The following is a 19,082-nucleotide window of genomic DNA, read 5'->3' on the forward strand; positions in this document are numbered from 1 at the left end:
AAGTGACCAGATTAAAACATCTCCAGCTAATGTTGAAGGTATGAATTCTAAATGTGCTGTAAGAAAGAAGCTTACATGTGTTTAAAATGTACATTTTGTTCTTTATAAATAAACCGTGATAACGAATCGTAGAGAGACAAACATCGCCCCCTGGTGGAGTTTCTGCATACTGTGGTGTGGTTGAGTTTCCAGAAAGCGAAAAGTGACACTTTGTCTTCAGATAACAGATCGTGTTCTTTACTTCTGTGGAAACAAAACTGGTTAAACAAAAGCACATTTTAAAATGTGTTTATTTTAATTCTACAACTGTTTATAACCTGCCTAGTTCACTTTTCTGTATAGCTGCATATCTCATATTTCAGTATAGTTTTTCATATTTATATCCTGTTCATAGCCTGTACATACTTACAGTTATAGCATATTCATAACATACGTGTACATTATACCATAATAGACCCATTTCTGTAATATACTTACTTATCTATATTATTGCTAATATATGGTAAATGGCCTGTATTTATATAGCGCTTTACTAGTCCCTAAGGACCCCAAAGCGCTTTACATATCCAGTCATCCACCCATTCACACACATTCACACACTGGTGATGGCAGCTACATTGTAGCCACGGCCACCCTGGGGCGCACTGACAGAGGCGAGGCTGCCGGACACTGGCGCCACCGGGCCCTCTGACCACCACCAGTAGGCAACGGGTGAAGTTGCCTACTGGACACAACGACGGAGACTGTCCAAGCCGGGGCTCGAACCAGCTACAAGGCGAACTCCCAAATCTTGAGCCACGATCGCCCCATATATATTTGCACTATATCTATATCATGGCTAAAGCACTTCTGGATGGATGCAAACTGCATTTTGTTGCCTTGTACTTTTGACATGTGCAATGAAAATAAAGTTCAATTCTATTCTATTCTATTCTAAAAAAAACTCCCCTAAAAGGTAAAGCTAAAACATTTATTACAATTTTTACTAAAATATGACGACGTCAGCCTGTTCTTGTTAAACATGTGTTGTGCAGCTGTCTCCATGACATTTCATATCATTTATTATACTTGTTCCGGTTTCTTGAAGAGGTCAGCTTGGTACTCGTGTCCCCTGATGTCTGTTATACTGTTGTGAATTTGAAGATACAAGACTCTTTGGGGGAGAGTAACAGAACAATATGAACCTGCATAAAAGTTCAAGCTAGGTCATGTGACATGAGAGAAACTGCTTTGGAGTGAACTCGAGCTGCTACAGTCCAACCTGATGAATCTACAGCAGGTTTTAGAGGAACACTTCCTGTTTCATGTTCATTACATCAGACAGATGGTTTTTAAAGAGAACAGGGTGCACAGATCAGAACTTCAGGTTTTTGTATTCAAAGACAGATAATTTGCTGCCACACAGTTCTTTATGAAATGAATACAGGATAGATCGCGTGGCCACATTCTGGGGTTTGAAGGACATATGCAGCTGAATAGCGTCTGCATAACAATGGTACGAGATGTACTCAAAGCTATTCAGGATATGCCCGAGTGGGAGCATATATAGAACACTTTTGAAATAAAAGGCAGCTTGTTTAAAATATGTAGGGACACAGACGGAGGTCAAAGAATTATTAATTACCTTAAGAACAAACGGTCCAATGGTGTTGAAGACCCTTTTGAAGAGTGTGGTGGTTTCATTTTGTCAACCAAACTGATGACAGCGTTCAGAGAGCTTGGTCCAAAACTCTTTAAGAGTGGCGGCCTGTTAAAGCGTGGAGTCAGAGAGAAAGGAGGAGGACTGATGTTTGCTCCGGAAATATTAGACTTATTAATAAAGAAAGAAAGTTTTCACACTCTTCATTTGAGTGACCAGTTAGAGCAGGAGGTGCAATGTTTCTGAACTTTCGAAAAGTTCCTTTTATATGTTTAATAAAATTTGTTTCATCTGCTAAAAAGACAAAATCTGTTAAATTGTTTCTATATCATTAACATAAACATGTAATAAAAATGACTTCATCACTGTCAGAGATGATTCAGTGATAATGAATAATCACTAAAAATGATCAAAGTCTTTGTGTTCAACGAAAACTAATCAACAGCTTTGATTACACTCTGGTTTGTTCCTGAATGGCTTCAGGGCCCTGTGGTGAGGTGGGGGGGGGGGGGTTCACTTGAACAATGGAGACCTGGACCTGTAGGTCCTGTTCTGTCTCATCCAATCAGCACGCAGCTCTCACGATATAAAGCAGCCTAAAGGGCAGAGTCCCACAGTTCACACTGAGAACATCACCCAGACCACGATGGATGGAAGCAGGACCACAGAGCACAGATCCAGCAGCCAGACTCCATCCAGTCCCAACAACAAGACTCCGACCTCCAGGACACCTCCTGTCCTCTCCTCATGTACCGTCAGCCAGACACGCTTCTACTTCGCTCCGATGGACATCTCTGACTGCAGGGACAAACTGGAGACGCTGAGCCGTGGTCAGGACTTCCAGGAGTTGGCTCGGGAGCTGGCTCTGCACTTTGACCAGCATGTGTGCGCTCACTGCCTGGCTGTGGACGGTCTGCAGGAGGCCAGCGATGTCGAGGAAACAGACCTGTGAAAGTCTTCCACCACGTCCACAGCAGCTCCACGCCAGCTGGATGTTCACCCCACAAACCAAACGGTCCTTTTAAAGACCAAACACCCACAACTAAGAGCTCTCCAACAACAGCACTCTCATTTCTATCACTGCTGTCTGGACACGTCTGATCTTCATGTTCCTTTAGGCTTCAGATGTAATCAATACCAGTTATTGATTATGTTAGAGTTTGTATTGTTGATTGTCATTTATGCTTAGAAATATTTAACCATAGATGCTTAGAGGTGTATAATCAATCAAGGCTACAGAGGCTTGGTGTGCATTCCACACTAGAATGCACACCAACATCCTGGGAGCACGGGAAGAGGTCGCATCTTGTTTTAATTGTTTTATGGTAGGATTAACGTAGCTACGTCTGTTCTAGTCTAAGTGCTTTTCTGTTTAGATGAACTGCTGGACTTCCTCACCGGGGGGGGGTCTAGTCTACCCTCTTCCTGACCAAGGATGTTTGACCCTTTGATCAGCAACACACACACACACACACACACACACACACACACACAGGCAAGGTACTCTTTGTTTGTATGTAGACGTCGGTATGTTAATGAACCTATGCATATTCATGTAACCTCAATAAAAGGACAGTGTATGGGAGGACGGACGAGACCAACTGGAGTCAAGCGGTTGTCCGGTTCTCTCCCGTGCACGAGTACCATGAAGAAGTTTGCCTACTTGTGTCTTGCTTGCAGTGTAATTATATTGTCTTCAACGTTCCAGCGAATAGGTTCAAGCTACAAACCTATCAGATTACATCATTAACTGGCTGTTTAACAAGTTTCATGCAGAAGAATAAATTTGAGCCATTCAGCAAAACAAAGATGATTAAATCAACCTTGTTGGATTCATATTCAGAGCGATCAGTCAGATCATCTTTACTTTGCATAACCCTTACCCTGCATTTTTGTTTTTTATTCATCTCAAACCAAATGATATTTCTACAAAGTGTGAGCAACGACAGAAAGCACCATAAAACATCCTCATCGCTCACACGAAGAGTCATTTTCCAGGCTGTTTAAACCTCCAAATAGGATCAGATATGAAATGTGTTCATTTAGTTCTGTTTTTAAAAAGATTCATTTGTTGTAGTTAATAGAAAATGTTTGAAAAGTCCTGATCAGCATTTTCTAAATGACAGAGTGAAACCAAGCTTCTCTCCACACTTCAGCTCAGAAAGGGAGCAGATGGGATAACTCTGCCTGAGTTTGCAGCAGATCCATTCAGACAGATCAGCGTCACATGTTTGTCCCCACAGTGAGAGACGTCCATCAGAGGCAGAGTGAAGCAGAGGCGTGTCTGGCTGACGGTGGACGAGGAGAGAACATAACTGCTGTGATTATATTGCATTCTCTGACATACTGAAAATCTGCAGCATCAGCAGGAACTGAATCTGCATCAACATTTAGTTCAGATTGTTTTTTGTGCTCATTTGAATAATCCTATAGATGCTTGTGAAGAAAATGCACAGTGTTAGATGATGCATATGATGCAGGTTAATTAACTACTATTTAACTGGTACATGAGCAATGATGCCGAAATCCAAAAACATTTTTATGTTTTTATTAATTAAAGCTGATTAAAAATAGGTAAGAAAGTAACCAATGGGATATTTTTGAGTCCATCTCTCACACTCCGCTGTTGGTCTTTAAAAGGACTTGTGTCTCCTTTCATTGCTCATTGGCCAAAAAACATCTGGATGATCCCCGAGACGTCTGGGAAAACTTTCTGTGGGCTGACGAGACAAAAGCTGAACTGTGATTCTCGTTACATCTGGATCAAACTAACAGCAGCTCATAAAAAGATCACAACAACAGTCAGACATGGTGATGGTAGTGTGATGGGCTGGGCTGCTGCTGAATTCTGCTCCTGAATGTCTCCACCAGAAAAACCTGAAGGAGCTTCGACCATCACTTCCTGCTCTGCAGCTAAAGAGCACTTGGGTAATGCAGCAGGACGATGATCCAAAACCAGCAAATTCTCCTTAAAAAAGTTTTTGAGTGTCTGAGTCCAGACTTAAATCAGATTAAGAAAAAAACCAAATGTTTTTTGACCACTCAGGGATCCTGCATTTACCTGCAACGATGCTGAGAATGAAAAGGCACCAAAAACACAAACCCACTCATGCTGCCACAGTATGACTCAAGAAACAAGTTCAAACTTTGCTTAAAATTCCAACCTTTGTTTTTATTAGCAACAGTTTCTTTAGCAGGACTTTGTTGTGCACATTACAATCACTAATTACCATAATACAGGTTATACACATTTTACCTTATAGACAAAAACTTATGCAAATCAAATATGTCAGCATAGGTGGAGCAGTTCATGTAATTTTGCAAGTTCAGTAATTTAAAAACACATAAATTCAGAGCTGAATGAAGATGTTTGACTTCATCATTTAACAACGATCAGAGCTGATTACAGAGAAAAACTGTTTACATTAATAATTAAAGAAAACACGGATACGATCTTAGTTCTGCCATAAAACTGGTGTAAATGATATGCAGATATGTTTTTATAATGAATAACTGCTGTGATATTTGGAGAGAACAGGTTAAATTATAACAAAATTAAAAAAATTATTTATTCATCATAAGTGAAAGAAAAATAATCATTAAGTTTTCTTTCACTTGTTTATTTATTCATCTTGTGTTTATTATTAATGACACATTTATGCAAAATAAACAAAAACAAAAAACAATCATAATCAAACCACAAATATTGACAACAGAACAATATATGAAAGAACATCAAGATTCCTTTTAACAACAATCTAATATTAAAAAAGCAAAAAAACATTTTGGTCAAATGGTGATTTTGACCAAACCAAAGAAAATCATCCACATGAGTAATTTTACTTACATAGTGCAGGTTAACGTGTAAATCAAAATGATTATTATTGGTTATGAGTGGAGTTAGTGGGCGGATGGCCACGCCCCTCCCTGAACCTGGTTCTGCTGGAAGTTTCTTCCTGTGAAAGGGAGTTTTTCCTTCCCACTGTCACCAAAGTGTTTGATCATCTGATCGTAGGGTTTCTCTGTATTGTTGTAGCGTCTTTTCGTTACCATATAAAGCCCCTTGAGGCGACTGTTGTTGTGATTTGGTGCTATATAAATAAAACTGAACTGAACTATTTGAGATGATATCCAATCAGCAGCTTTTTCTGTGGTCGTGATGAACAATCATGTGTAAAACATGCAGAACAACAAGTCTGCACATGTTGTTTGTTTCTGTCCTCTAACAGTTAAAGAACAGCTGTAAAAGTGGATTTCTCTTTATAAAATGCTGCAGGTCGACGCGTCCTTGATCTCTTCATTCAAAATTTCTTGCATTAACTTATTTAGTTGTTCTTCGTGTTCTTCCTGGAGGTTTTCGATCCCCTCTTCATTTGTCACAGATCTCATTTCTTTTTCATGTTTTTGCATTAAATTCTTGATCCTATTCGAATAGTCAGTCTTTTTGGTCACACGTCTCACTAAGTCGTAAATTTCCTTCTTATGTTCTTCCTTCTGAGCTGCTAAATCATCCACGTGTTTCTTCTGGGCTTGGTTGAACTCTTCAGCTTTCTTTCTGGCTTCCTGTTCATGTTTCTTCTTTAGATCATCCAGAGTTTTCTTATGAATTTCCTCCAATTCTTTTATTTCCTCTTCTCTTCTTCTTTGATCGTCTTCTTTATTGATTTTTTCACATTCCAGCTTTTCGTTATAATCGTGCTGGAGTTTTTCCATTTTTTCTTTCTCTTCCTCTCGTCTTTTGTCTTCGTCTTGTCGTTGTTTGTCCCACCATTCCTTCTGTTCTTTCTCCCACTCCTCTTGTTTTCTTCTCATCTCTTCTCTGGCTTCTTCCAGTTTTCTGTCCACATTTTCTTTTGCCTCTTTTTCTGACTGAATTTGTTTGTCCAGCTTTTCAAGTTCTGTTTCAAACTCTTGTCGGCGTCTTTCTTCTTCAGCTTCCTTTTCCCTTTTCTCCTTTTCCCTGATTTCCTGTTCCTGCTTTCTCTTCTCTTCTTCTTCTCTAATTTTATTTCTCATTTTTTCGAGTTCTTTTCCTCTCTGTATTCTCTCCTTTTCTCTTTCTTCATCCATTCTTTTCTTCATAGCCTCCATTTCTTCCTTATGTTTTCTTTCAAATTCTGCCTTTTGCTCCTGAATCTCTTCTTCCTTCTTCTTTAAAATCCTCAGCATCTCCTTCCTTATCGCAGTTTCAGCCTCTTGCAGCATCTCGTTGGTGTAGAAGCTTCCTCCATTGTCCTTCACCATGGTGTCAATCTTTGTTATCAGCTCACTGACTTGTGTGCGGTTTTGTTTGTCAGAGTTATTGAACACATGGTATCTTCCTCCACAGTCAGAGATCAGCTTCTTAAAGGAACTGTGACATTTCTTCTTGATGTAATCATCAACAGACTCTCCCTGACGCTCCAGTTCATCACCTCTGGTTAAAAGAACGATGGTGAACTTTTCAGAATTCTTCCCAAAAAATTTCTTGATGAGTTTCAGTGTCTCCTTCTCTTCTGCTGTGAATCTGCCGATCTCTACCACCAGCAGGAAGACATGTGGTCCTGGAGCCAGGAGACTGACACATTTCACCAGCTCCTCTTGAATTTCTTCATTGGACAAACTTGTGTCAAACAGACCGGGAGTGTCGACCACAACAACAGGACGACCGTCCACCTCACCGTGTACTTTCTGACAGCATTGTGTGACCGACATTTGACTTGATGCAGCTTCAAACTCGTCTCTTCCTAAAATGGTGTTTCCTGTAGAGCTCTTTCCACAGCCGGTCTTCCCAATCAGCACAATCCTGAGACAGTCTGAGTCCTGTTCTCCACCTTCACCAACTAAAACATGAAAACAAGAACAAGTTAACACTTGTATACTGGATTAAAACTCTGGGTCATTGGAAATAGAAAATCTAAATTACTTACCAGTGACAAGTTTTAAGACTTTCTCCATTTGTGCGTGTAAAAATGTTGCAGTTGTATAACAGCACAGTTGTCCTGTAGGCTGACTAATTTTGTCCACAATCTCAAACATCTCTGGGATCTGCTGTTTGTTCTTGGTGTTGAGAACAACTGATCTTCCTCCACAGCTCTGGAGGAGCTTCTGGATGTTCTTATTTTCCTTTAAAAAGTTACCAACAGCTGGATCTGTAGGATCTGAGTCCACAGTGAACAGAATCATGGTGAAGTCATTGACTCGAGAGCTGAATGTGTCCTGGATGGTCTCTAACTCTCTCTTGTCTTCATCAGTGAGGGGAGCCACAGGTAGGACCAGGATGAAGGCATGGACACCCTCAGGATCACAGAGGGAGATACACTTGAATGATTCCTCCATCACTGCCTCCTGAGGTTTTCCATACAAGGCAGGCAGCTCCACCAGGGAAACCCAACGTCCACACACCTCTCCCTGATGTTTAACACACTCTGATGAGTTGGAGGCTGAATGAAGCTCAGTCTGACCTAAAATGGCCTTGGCTGCTGACGTCTTCCCTGCTCCTCTCCTCCCACACAGAACCAGGTTCAGACTGGACTTCAGATTGGGTTTAGCCTCTTCTTTTAACGTTAGATATTTTCCCCAGTTTTCACTCACCATCTCATTCATTTCTTCCATCAACTCTGAATAATCTGTAGCAGAACAATTTTTTTCAAACCAGTTCTGCCTTTGGTTGCAGTCTTCAATGAGTTTTTCCACTGAGTTATTGCCTTTCTCCTCTTTCTGTGTTATAATGACCATTGAGTGTTTAAGGGCATCTTGACCAAACAAGCTCAGGACCAAATTCAGAGTTTTTCTGTCCTCTTCGGTGAAATCAGAAGGTTTGACTAACAGCAGCAGAACATTTGGTCCAGGAGGACAGAGACTCACACAGCTCTTCATCACTTCGAACAGAGTTTTCACAGACAGACTGAAGATGTCGGGGGTTTTGACTACTGTTAACGGTTTCCCTTTCCACTCTCCAGAGGCAGCGCGACATTGCCTTCCTCCAAGGACTTTAGGCATATTAAACTCTTTCTTTCTAATGATGATCTTTTCGAGGGATGATTTTTTGTTCTCACTTTTTCCAAAAAGCATTATCCTGAGTTCATGTGCTGAAAAACAAAGATAAAACTTGTAAATTACCTTTAAAATTGTGACACACAGACTTTTGTCACCACAGTTTTACTACATTCTGTTACAGGGTTTGAAACATTAATAAGATCACCTGATTGGTTAAATACCACCACCATTTACTTATTTTTCCTAAAACAGTTAGCTGATGATTGCTCACGATAACAAGAAAACTGCAGATGCACTCTCTACTCACAGCGCACAACCAGTATCACCTTTTAATATCATCTGCCCCTCTGTGAATCGCTGCCTTATCGTGGTGGAGGGGCTTGTGTGTTCCAGGGATCCCAGGTGCTATGCTGTTGGGGGGCTTTTGCCACCTGGTTGTGTGTCCCATTACAAGTTGGCCCTGAGTGAGGGACCAGACACTAAGCCATTTAGAAGACCCTTATAAGACCCTTACCAGACCAAGGGAACAGTTTACCCTGTCAGGCATCCGGTTACCTGGGCACCATTTTGGAGCTAGGACATGGGAGGTGACCCGAGGGAGAGCATCTGGTGACTTGCCTTAGCCCATGGGGCCTGGCCGGGTGCAACCTGAAGAAGGAACATAGGCCCATCCTCCTTTAGGTAACCCATCTTAAGATGCCATAGAGGTCGGGTGCAATGTGTGTACTAAGAACGGAGACACTGGCAGACTGATCCCTGCTACAGAGATTGGTGACTTGGACATGGACTCTCACCTCTCTGGTGGGGAAGGAGCCTGAGCTAGTGCATGAGGCCTGGGAATGCTTTGGTATTCCACCGGATAAGCTAGAGGAGTTGTCGAGAAAGAGCAAGGTGTGAGGTTCTCTGCTTAGGCTGCTGCCTCCAGAAACCAGAGTCTGGGGACAACAGGGACAAAGTCATCCCTCACCGTAGGTGAGGACACAGAGGCAGTTATACAACTCGTTGGTGGCAGAGCCCCTGGGGTGGATGAGGTTTGCCCTGAGTTCCTGAAGGCTCTGGATGTTGTAGGGCTGTCTTGGTTCACACACCTCTACAGGATCTCATTGAGAGCCTTTAGATTGGTAAGCCAGGGTGGGGGTTCTTATCCTCAACAAGGTGGACATAAGGGGGTGCTCCAACTACAGTGGCTTGCAAAAGTATTCGACCCCCTTGAACTTTTCCACATTTTGTCACATTACAGCCACAAACATGAATCAGTTTTATTGGAATTCCAGGTGAAAGACCAACACAAAGTGGTGCACACGTGAGAAGTGGAACGAAAATCAGACATGATTCCAAACATTTTTTACAAATAAATAACTGCAAAGTGGGGTGTGCGTAATTATTCAGCCCCCTTTGGTCTGAGTGCAGTCAGTTGCACATAGACGTTGCCTGATGAGTGCTAATGACTAAACAGAGTGCACTTGTGTGTAATCTAATGTCAGTACAAATACAGCTGCTCTGTGACGGCCTCAGAGGTTGTCTAAGAGAACATTGGGAGCAACAACACCATGAAGTCCAAAGAACACACCAGACAGGTCAGGGATAAAGTTATTGAGAAATTTAAAGCAGGCTTAGGCTACACAAAGGTTTCCCAAGCCTTGAACATCCCACGGAGCACTGTTCAAGCCATCACTCAGAAATGGAAGGAGTATGGCACAACTGTAAACCTACCAAGACAAGGCTGTCCACATAAACTCACAGGCCGAACAAGGAGAGCGCTGATCAGAAATGCAACGTGGAATTCCAATAAAATTGATTCATGTTTGTGGCTGTAATGTGACAAAATGTGGGAAAGTTCAAGGGGGTCGAATACTTTTGCAAGCCACTGTATATGGAGATCACATTCCTCAACCTCTCCAGGAAAGTCTGTTCCAGGATGATGGAAAGGAAAAGTCCATGCTTTAGTCAAAACTCGGACACAGAAGGAACAATGTGGTTGTAGTCCCAATCATGGAACACTGGACCAGCTCTTAACCTCGCAGAGATATCTGAGGGTGCATGGAAGTTTGCCCTACTCGTCTACATGCGTTTAGTGGACTTGGAGAACGCATTTGACCGTGTCCCTCAGAGTATTCTGTGAGAAGTTCTTCAGGGGTATGGAGTGTTTTGCCTGTTGCAGCAAGCCATTTGATTCTTCTACAACCATTGCTAGAGCTGGGTCCACACTGCTGGCAACAAGTCAGACTCCTGGTGGGTGTTGGACTCCAGCAGGACTGCCCTTTGTCACCAATCCAGTTCATTATTTTTATGGACAGAATTTCTAGGTGCAGTCCAGTGGTGGAAGGCACAAATTCGTCTCTGCTTATTTTTTCAGATTATGTGTTTCTCATCAGTTTGGCTCATCAGGTGGTGTCCTCCAGCTCGCATTGCAACAGTTCACAGCCAAGTGTGACGTGGCGAGAATGAGAATCAGCACCTCTAAATCAAAGGCCATGGTCCACAGTTGGAAGAGGGTCTCCACCTTCTATCAAACTGGAATCGTTCAAACCTGAACTGAAGTTGGAAAGTTCACAGCTAGACGCAGATGATCTCACCTCTCCGTAATCCATGACTTTCTAAAATAGTTTCCTAGAACTGTTATCAAGCTAAACACCTTTCTTACCAACAGTACCTTAGGCTACGTCCACACGTACACGGGTGTTTTTGAAAATACGGTATTTTCTATGCATTTGGGCCTTTCATCTACACATTAACAGCATTCTGGGTCACTGACAGCTGAGATTTTAAAAAACTCCTGCCAGGGTGGAGATTTTCAATTTACTCACGCAACATCAAAGGTGTGCGCCGTTTTTGACGTCACGCTGTGCGCCACGTTATTGTTTACATGAGATGAATTTCAACAATGGCGGATAAAGACAAAATACTGTCTATCTGCTGTTAATCTTACTATCTGCAGTTTTCACAGGCTTACACACACACACACAGTTACTGTCCCTCCGTTAAGAAAGACAGAGGCGTCAGAGTGAACTTCGGACGTGGTTTCTACATTCAACACAGACGTTGTCACAACCCAAATCCCGACGTCCGTTTTGAATAAATGTAATATTTTTTCAGTTACATTTCTGTATGCTCTATGCATGTGGTTCATTCCCAACGTGTGAGTCTACACAACAGCCAAAATACTGTCTTTAGTTATTAACATTTGAAATAATGAAAGCACTTGCAAAATAACACAAAATTAGCTGCCTTTCAGAAAAACAAAAACTTTTCAGAAGTACTGAAGGTTTTGTCAGGATACAAAGGCCTGTTTACTCTTTCCGTCCCAGGCTTCTATACTTCCGATTGGCCAACATTTCATTTTTAGCGTTTACATGTGGACGGGATTATATTTAAGAGTTGGATCATTTAAAAAAAAAGTCATCTCCAGGATTTCTTTCAGAAAGGTAGTGAGCCAGCAGTTGTCACGAGTTTCCAGACAGTTTTACAAACCTGACCATCACATTATACTGTACAGAAAACACAGTTTTAGACTCACCGCCCCTAATAAGATCCAAGTTGGCAGAGACTTTTTCTTCCTCATCTTGACTGGGTGAAACCGATGTTTCCTCACTGGAAACTTCCTCCCTCATGCTCTTCTTCACCACTGTATCTATGGCTGCTAACAGCTGCTCTTGTTCCAGGTTCTTCTGCCACAACAATTTTTCTCTACATTTCTTGATAATCTCTCCTAACTGTGGATGCTGCTGATACTTTTCAATGGAACTTGAACTCTTGTCTTTGGGCATTATCAGAGCCAGTGAACGATCAAATGATGGATCACCGAAGAGTTCAAGGACTCTTTGTAGCCTCTGTCTGTGATCCTCAGTGAAGTCTGCAGGCTGGAGGACCAGCAGAAACACATGAGGTCCAGGAGCAGAGAGTCTCGCACAGTCCTCAACTTGTTTCCTCAGATCTTCTGGGGAGATTTTAGCCGACAGCAGATCTGGAGTGTTGATGAGATCGATTTCTTTCCCCTTCAGCTCCCTTTTGACTCTCAGACAGAGGTCTGCTTTATCCTCAGAGCTGAACACAGTCACTCCCAGTATGAAGTTGCCCACTGAGCTCCTCTTAGACCAGCTGTTCCCCAGCAGAACGACCCTCAGCTCAGACACTGAAAAATAAGTTCAGTTTCTGAAACACTGAGTTTATTTTAAACACACATTTTTAAATTATTCATTGATTTTTTTGTAGAAACTATAATATTCATGCCTCATTCTGTGATGTTTTAACCACATTTTCTTCTCCTTTTGTAAAAGAAATGAAACGATTATGCTCTTCAGTCTAAAACAGTTTAAACATGTAGGAGACGAAAGTTAGCCTGTTAATGTCTAATATTTTATCCATGTTGTAAGATGTGCATATTGGTAATAATTTAGATTCCAATGGTTATAGATAAGGAAACACTTAAATAAATGAGGAAATTAATTTTACTTTAAAATCACATTTTAGCATCATTTTCATGGTTATTTAGTGTTTTTCTACTTTTTTAGTTGCTGTTGCTTTAATCCGCTGTAATAACGCCCATGCTGGGCAGTCGCACCTCTGCACTGTAGAGGCTGTAACCAGTGTTGGGGAGTAACGGAACACATGTACCACCGTTACGTATTTAAAATACAAAATATGAGTAACTGTATTCCGTTACAGTTACCGTTTAAAAAGGTGGTATTCAGAATACAGTTACTTTGTTGAAATAAATGGATTACACTGCGGTATTTTCCTGTGTCATGAGACTCTGTCCTCTCTATATTTGGTAATATTTTTGGTGAGTGCGAGGGAGGGAGAAAAAGGAAAAGTACAACTTGTCACGGAGCAGAAACGGGAGCTGGAAGCATGTAAATATAATAACAACCACTGCAGCCTGACGAGCCCAGCTGTGAGTAAGCTATGAAGACTCGACTGTACGCTGTGTTCCTGTTTTCTCTGAAACAATAAGTCCTGTTGCAGCAGCCTTTCAATGCCTCTCTCTGTCTCTGCTAGCAAAGTGACCCAGACAACAAAGTAAAGCTAGTTTTCAGCTACGAGCCCGACACGAACCCGACGTATTAGCCAGAGGTCCCTTTGCTACGGTTCGGAGCCGCAGACCTGTTTTATATACGCGAGGAATAGTTTTCTATACGAGATCACTGCAAAAAGTGCAGCCTTACCTAATGTCCACCTACTGTTACTCATTTACATCAAGATTTAAACATGTAGCTGGTGTTGGTGTGGAGAGTAACCTGCAGTAATAGTAATAAATCACACAGCAATAGTTCATTCACTATCATGCTTTTTACAAAGTAATCCAAAGTATTCAGAATACGTTAGGAAATACATTTTGGGACATGTAATCTGTAATCTGTAGTGGAATACGTTTTAAAAGTAACCTTCCCAACACTGACTGTGACTCGCTGTGGAGTCAAACAGTTTAAATAATTTTGTCGTGCAGCGTACAGCAACATTCATGTGAGTTCAAGTTTGTGGAAATTAATATTTGTGCGTTTGTTTTCAGCTACAAAGCAACTTTTGTGGATTATTTCAACTGCACAAGGACACGTGTACGGCTTCACTACCAGCTGGTGATTTCCACGGTCACTGAGCATTTTTACTCAATTTCTTCAAAAATATTAACAGTATGAACAAAACAGAAATATACTTATACATATTTAATCAATTTAATTTCCCATTCAATGCATTCAAGATTTTGACCTGTAACTACTGGACTCACAAATAAGCAGGAAATCAGGCTGCAGCATTTAATAGATGCTTCGTTCTCTCTTTAAATAAGAAAGCTCCTGGCATAACATTTCATTCCTCTAATCCACCAGCTTCTCTTATTTTATTCATGATATGAAATGTTGTTAGTTTGACTTACAGTCCTCAGACTCTGAGCTGCTGTGTTCTGGTTTGTTAAAATCATCATCTGCAAAAATACAGAAACATGAATCAGTGTGCTCCAATTTACAATTTCAGGCTGAAAACACGAGAATCTACAAATGCTACGGGAATAAAGTTTTTTAAAAAATTTCAGTTTAGCAAAAGTAAGTTTAGTTTGTTAACTGCTCTGGCATCACCTTTACACAGACACTTTCAACACATACAGATCAATATTTAATCCAAGCTGTCAGAGCTCACAGCTCACATCAGTACAAAATGAAAATGATCAAAATTAAATCATCAATCATCATAATTCAATTAGCTCATTAAATGTTATTTCCTCCTAAAATCATTTATGTTCAGCGAAGATAAGTAAATAAACACTCTGTGTGTGTGTGTGTGTGTGTGTGTGTGTGTGTGTGTGTGTGTGTGTGTGTGTGTGTGTGTGTGTGTGTGTGTGTGTGTGTGTGTGTGTACATAATCATATACTGTGCATCCCAAAAGTCCCCGTTCATTTCCTTCTTTCGTTGCTTGGGCATCAGTGAAAGCTCAGACTTTACAGTTCTTGTAAGACGATCACTCGCCTTACAAGTGATCGTCAGGGTTTTTCAGTCCCTGACTGCAATTCAATGTGAGTTTGAGAAACTTTATGGACGTCACATCAGTGCATTAGTGTAACACATAACACAACTTGTGCAATCCATAGCAAGTTTCTTGAAACGCCTCCTTGAGCAGGCGTTCATGCAAAGCCAACGAAGGTTCATCAAAGGGCTGCACTCTAACTCAGCATCACAGCTCGACTCAGCGGCTGCTTCAGAGAGGATAAAGCTCTGCCTGTACCAGCTTCAGGTTATTCAGAAATTTAAAGCAGCAAATTATAATGCTGAGTGTAAATGTGTGAATCACTCCTGCAACCTCCGTCCTGGAAAAGTTCAGTGACGAGTCTCTTCTCTCTGGTTGAAGCTGGTGGTTTAGTGTGCAGAGTCTCAAGTTTCATTTGGAGCTGATTTATGTGCTGAACATAAATGTTTTTATGTTTGTTTTTAAGAGAAAACTAATTCAACAAAAAGTGGAAAAAAAACTCATCATATTTCTTTTTCTGTTTACAAAACAGAGAATTATTATTATTATCATGATGTGGGGTTTTTTTTTTCTTCCAACAGGTGAACAGGTGTGTTGCATGGTCAGAATCACAGTAAGTTACCAAAGGCCAACAGTGCCAACCAGTTTTCACACTCCTGTCAGTATAAAGAATGAATCTGATCTCAGCAGGCTGCAGGTCTCACCTGCAGTCTGTCTGGACTCACCAGGTGCTGCTGCCATCATGTCACTGCTGAAAGTCCACCGACTGACTGACCTGAGAGAGGAAAAGATGATTTTAAGCTCTCTTGTGCTAAACTTGCTTATACAGACACATGCAGTATCATACAGTAAGTCTTTGGATGAGCAGTGAATACTAAATACTTTACACTGTGTCCCCAGAACTCCAGAAAAACAATGGTCTGCACAGCTCAGATGCCAGAAACACAGTAAGCTGTTGTGCATCAACTATTGAATTATTATTTTGTAACTTTGATGTGTTTCTTTGGTCTGTTGTTCAGAATGATGCAGACAGACAGCAGCTACGTCAAATCTCCAAGCAAAGCCTTACAGTCCACATAAAGACCTTGAAAAGCTCATCCATGCTTTCATTACTTCGAGACTAGACTATTGCAATTCTCTGTTCATGGACCTCCAATTCTCTCTCCTCCAGCGTTTAGTTCAAAACACCTCTTAACTGGCACCAGAGGGCATGATGACATCACTACTGTTCTAGCCAAGCTACACTGGCATGTCCGATGTCCGCATGTCAGATTCCAGTCAATCGTTTAAATCACGCTTAAAAACTCACCTGTTCCATTTGAAGCAAATGAGTTTGGACTTCCTCCCGGTCTGCAGTTGTGCTCTGTAACTGTAACTGTAACTGTAACTGGTTTTAATTGTTTTTAACTGTTTTTGTTGCTTTTGTTGTTTCTGTTTTGCTACCTTGTGTGAAGCACTTTGATGCACACTGTCCTTTTTAAATGTGCTATAGAAATAAAATATTGATTGAGTTAGCAAACTAAAGTTTTTCTTCACAAGCACTGAAAACATTCATGCCAAGCTTCTAAGCAGTCATCGTGTATTATACGTTTCCTGTCATTTGTTTCATTCTTGAGTATCTGAACTTTTCTTCTGCTTTTCTTTGTGTGAACATGAACAAGAAATTTGATGTGAGTAGTTTCACAGTCTGTTAAGACGATGAACTAAAACGACCTGGTCCAAAACTTTAGAGGTGGAAAAACTACATATCAGAAATCACTGAAAGTGAAGATAAATGTGGAAGTGCAGCAAGACAGCAAGAGCAAAGTAACTCTGACGTGGACGATCTGATTTTGGACAAACGAGGTTTAAAAGATAAATGTTTGTGTTTTAAGTGGATTCAGAAGGTTAGTAACACCATTTAGAGAGGACTCAGCCTCAGAATTATCACGAAAATTGATTTTATGAGCTAAAAATGAAAAGTCGACTGACTCAAACACTTGTTAAAAACATGTTAATACTAAACAATATTGGCGTTTTCTTAAAAATAAAAAGTGGACAGCATTATTTTAGCTCACTGAAACGCTCTTCTGGACTCAAACTAAGACCCTTGTTAATGTCACAGATTACAGTACCAGCGTACATGTAACATGTAACATGTAACATGTCAATTTAAGGATCTTTTCATAGGAAAGAGATTCTTCATCCACTTCAAAAGTGCACTTCTTAGTTTGTTTTCATGTTGCCACTCATTAAGTCAGTCATTCCATAAAATACACAAAATGTTCAAGGACAGTTTCAGGTTTAATAAACATTTGCAAGCAGAGCTGTTTATCTAAGCAGCAGAGGGAACCAATAAGGACAGCTGCAAAAACATCTGTACACTCAAAAACGGATTAGTATCCCTCACAAACATGAAGCAATAATTCTGAGTAAAATGCAGCTGAAATATGTAAAATCAAAGGTTTATTGATTTAATAAAATTATATTACTAAGGACAATAATCCTGGTATATACTGAATGTATATCAATCAACTACATTTCACCAGATTAAACATTTTATATTGTTCTTATGTAACAAATTTACAATGATTAATTACCCAAAGTCAGAGTTTTGAACATAAATATTATTTTTGAGTCTGTCCACATCTCTCAGCCAGTCAGGAAAAATGCAAATGAGATGGAAAACCTGATTTAATTAAAATGAAGAAATGACCGAAACAAATTTCATGTCAAAAATGTTTTAGTTTAGCCAAAAAGGAGGAAGCGAAAGAGTCACAGCAGAAACACTAAAAAAGGCAAATAACTTAGATTCTATGAGAATAAAGAAGATAAAAATCTGACTGATCTGTTATAGTTTGAGTGATTGATTCCTTTTAACAGCAGGTGTGTGTGTGTGTGTGTGTGTGTGTGTGTGTGTGTGTGTGTGTGTGTGTGTGTGTGTGTGTGTGTGTGTGTGTGTGTGTGTGTGTGTGTGTGTGTTACCTGTTTGCCTCGATCCGACTTCACAGCTGAACACCTCTGCACGCTCTGAGACACAGCAGTGCTTCTTCTTCTGTGTGATTGTGTGTCTGATCACATGGTGTGCGTGCGGTGGGGGGGTAGTGATGGTGATCATGTTTTCTGTACTTTCGCCAAAATAAAAATCTTTTTTGTTTGTATATGTTTGTAATCATTAATCATAAAAATAACTTATTTCAAAGAAGAATGATCCACACTTGAGACCTGATTTTAAAATATATTTGTACATGTACGTATTAAAGCAGGTAGCATTGCGCGAGTGTTTTCCTTTAAGAAATCAAATCATTATTTTTAAAGTGTACTTCGGTTTGACTCTCGTCGTCTTTTTCCAATATTTTATTTGTCCAAGTGTGACAAACGTCACAAATCACGATGTATTAAATGCTTTTCACAGCACATCCATCCTCTGGGTTTCAGGGGCAGCAGCAGTCTGATCACCGCCTCCTCTGAAGAACTCGCCTGACATTTGTGATGGAAAAACTCTGAATGATCATCAGCAAATCAAAGTTGTCCTTTTGTTATTTATTGAAAGCAAACAAATCAAAGTCACTGATATATAAAAGTGCATCATATCAGACTCAACCAAGGCTGAAGCAGAAACAGTGCTACAGTACTTCTGTCACCCCCACATCTGGATACGTCTCACTTCCTCCTGTTGACAGATGACACACCGTATGTGGTGAACAGTCCGCTGACTTTTCACCAAATAATAGAAGTGGTTTCTTTCTTACCGTAATGTTTCCACCTACAACTTCCTGTTTACCACAGAACACAACTACATCAAACCTAATAAAAAAACAACATCACGGAGAAACTTTATTAATCGTGGAGGAAAATGTAGTTGTCATAAAATCATAAATACGACTCACAACAAAGCAAATTTATGAAATGAAGCATAGAAAGAGAAACATGTAGCCTCCACCTTCATCCCCAACACTCAGCAGGCTGAATCGTCTTAAAGGATCTTGACAAGTCAAAGATCAATTTACAAACTGTGGTGTTGGGTCAA

General features: G+C 40.5%; 1 protein-coding gene across 1 annotated transcript; it reads right to left on the minus strand.

The window, feature by feature from the left end:
- Positions 1–4,790: 4,790 nt before the first annotated feature.
- On the minus strand, positions 4,791–18,056 carry LOC113033266 (uncharacterized). The gene is made up of 6 exons (XM_026186901.2): positions 18,038–18,056; positions 15,799–15,848; positions 14,490–14,537; positions 12,135–12,749; positions 7,549–8,709; positions 4,791–7,461 (listed from the first exon to the last, which is right to left on the minus strand). Exons 2-6 carry the CDS (start codon positions 15,815–15,817, stop codon positions 5,900–5,902), a joined length of 3,405 nt encoding a protein of 1,134 aa, XP_026042686.2. The 5' UTR covers positions 15,818–15,848; positions 18,038–18,056; the 3' UTR covers positions 4,791–5,899.
- Positions 18,057–19,082: the final 1,026 nt, after the last annotated feature.

This window comes from Astatotilapia calliptera, chromosome 12, assembly GCF_964374335.1.
Source record: "Astatotilapia calliptera chromosome 12, fAstCal68.1, whole genome shotgun sequence".
NCBI lineage: Eukaryota > Metazoa > Chordata > Actinopteri > Cichliformes > Cichlidae > Astatotilapia > Astatotilapia calliptera.

Bases quoted from the DNA above. Each gene is read 5' to 3' on its own strand.
- LOC113033266 (XM_026186901.2), bottom strand. The intron at 12,750-14,489 runs GTAAGTCAAACT...CTTATTTTTCAG, and splicing joins CAGCTCAGAGTCTGAGGACT to TGTCTGAGCTGAGGGTCGTT. The intron at 8,710-12,134 runs GTGAGTCTAAAA...TTTGTTTTTCAG, and splicing joins CTTGGATCTTATTAGGGGCG to CACATGAACTCAGGATAATG.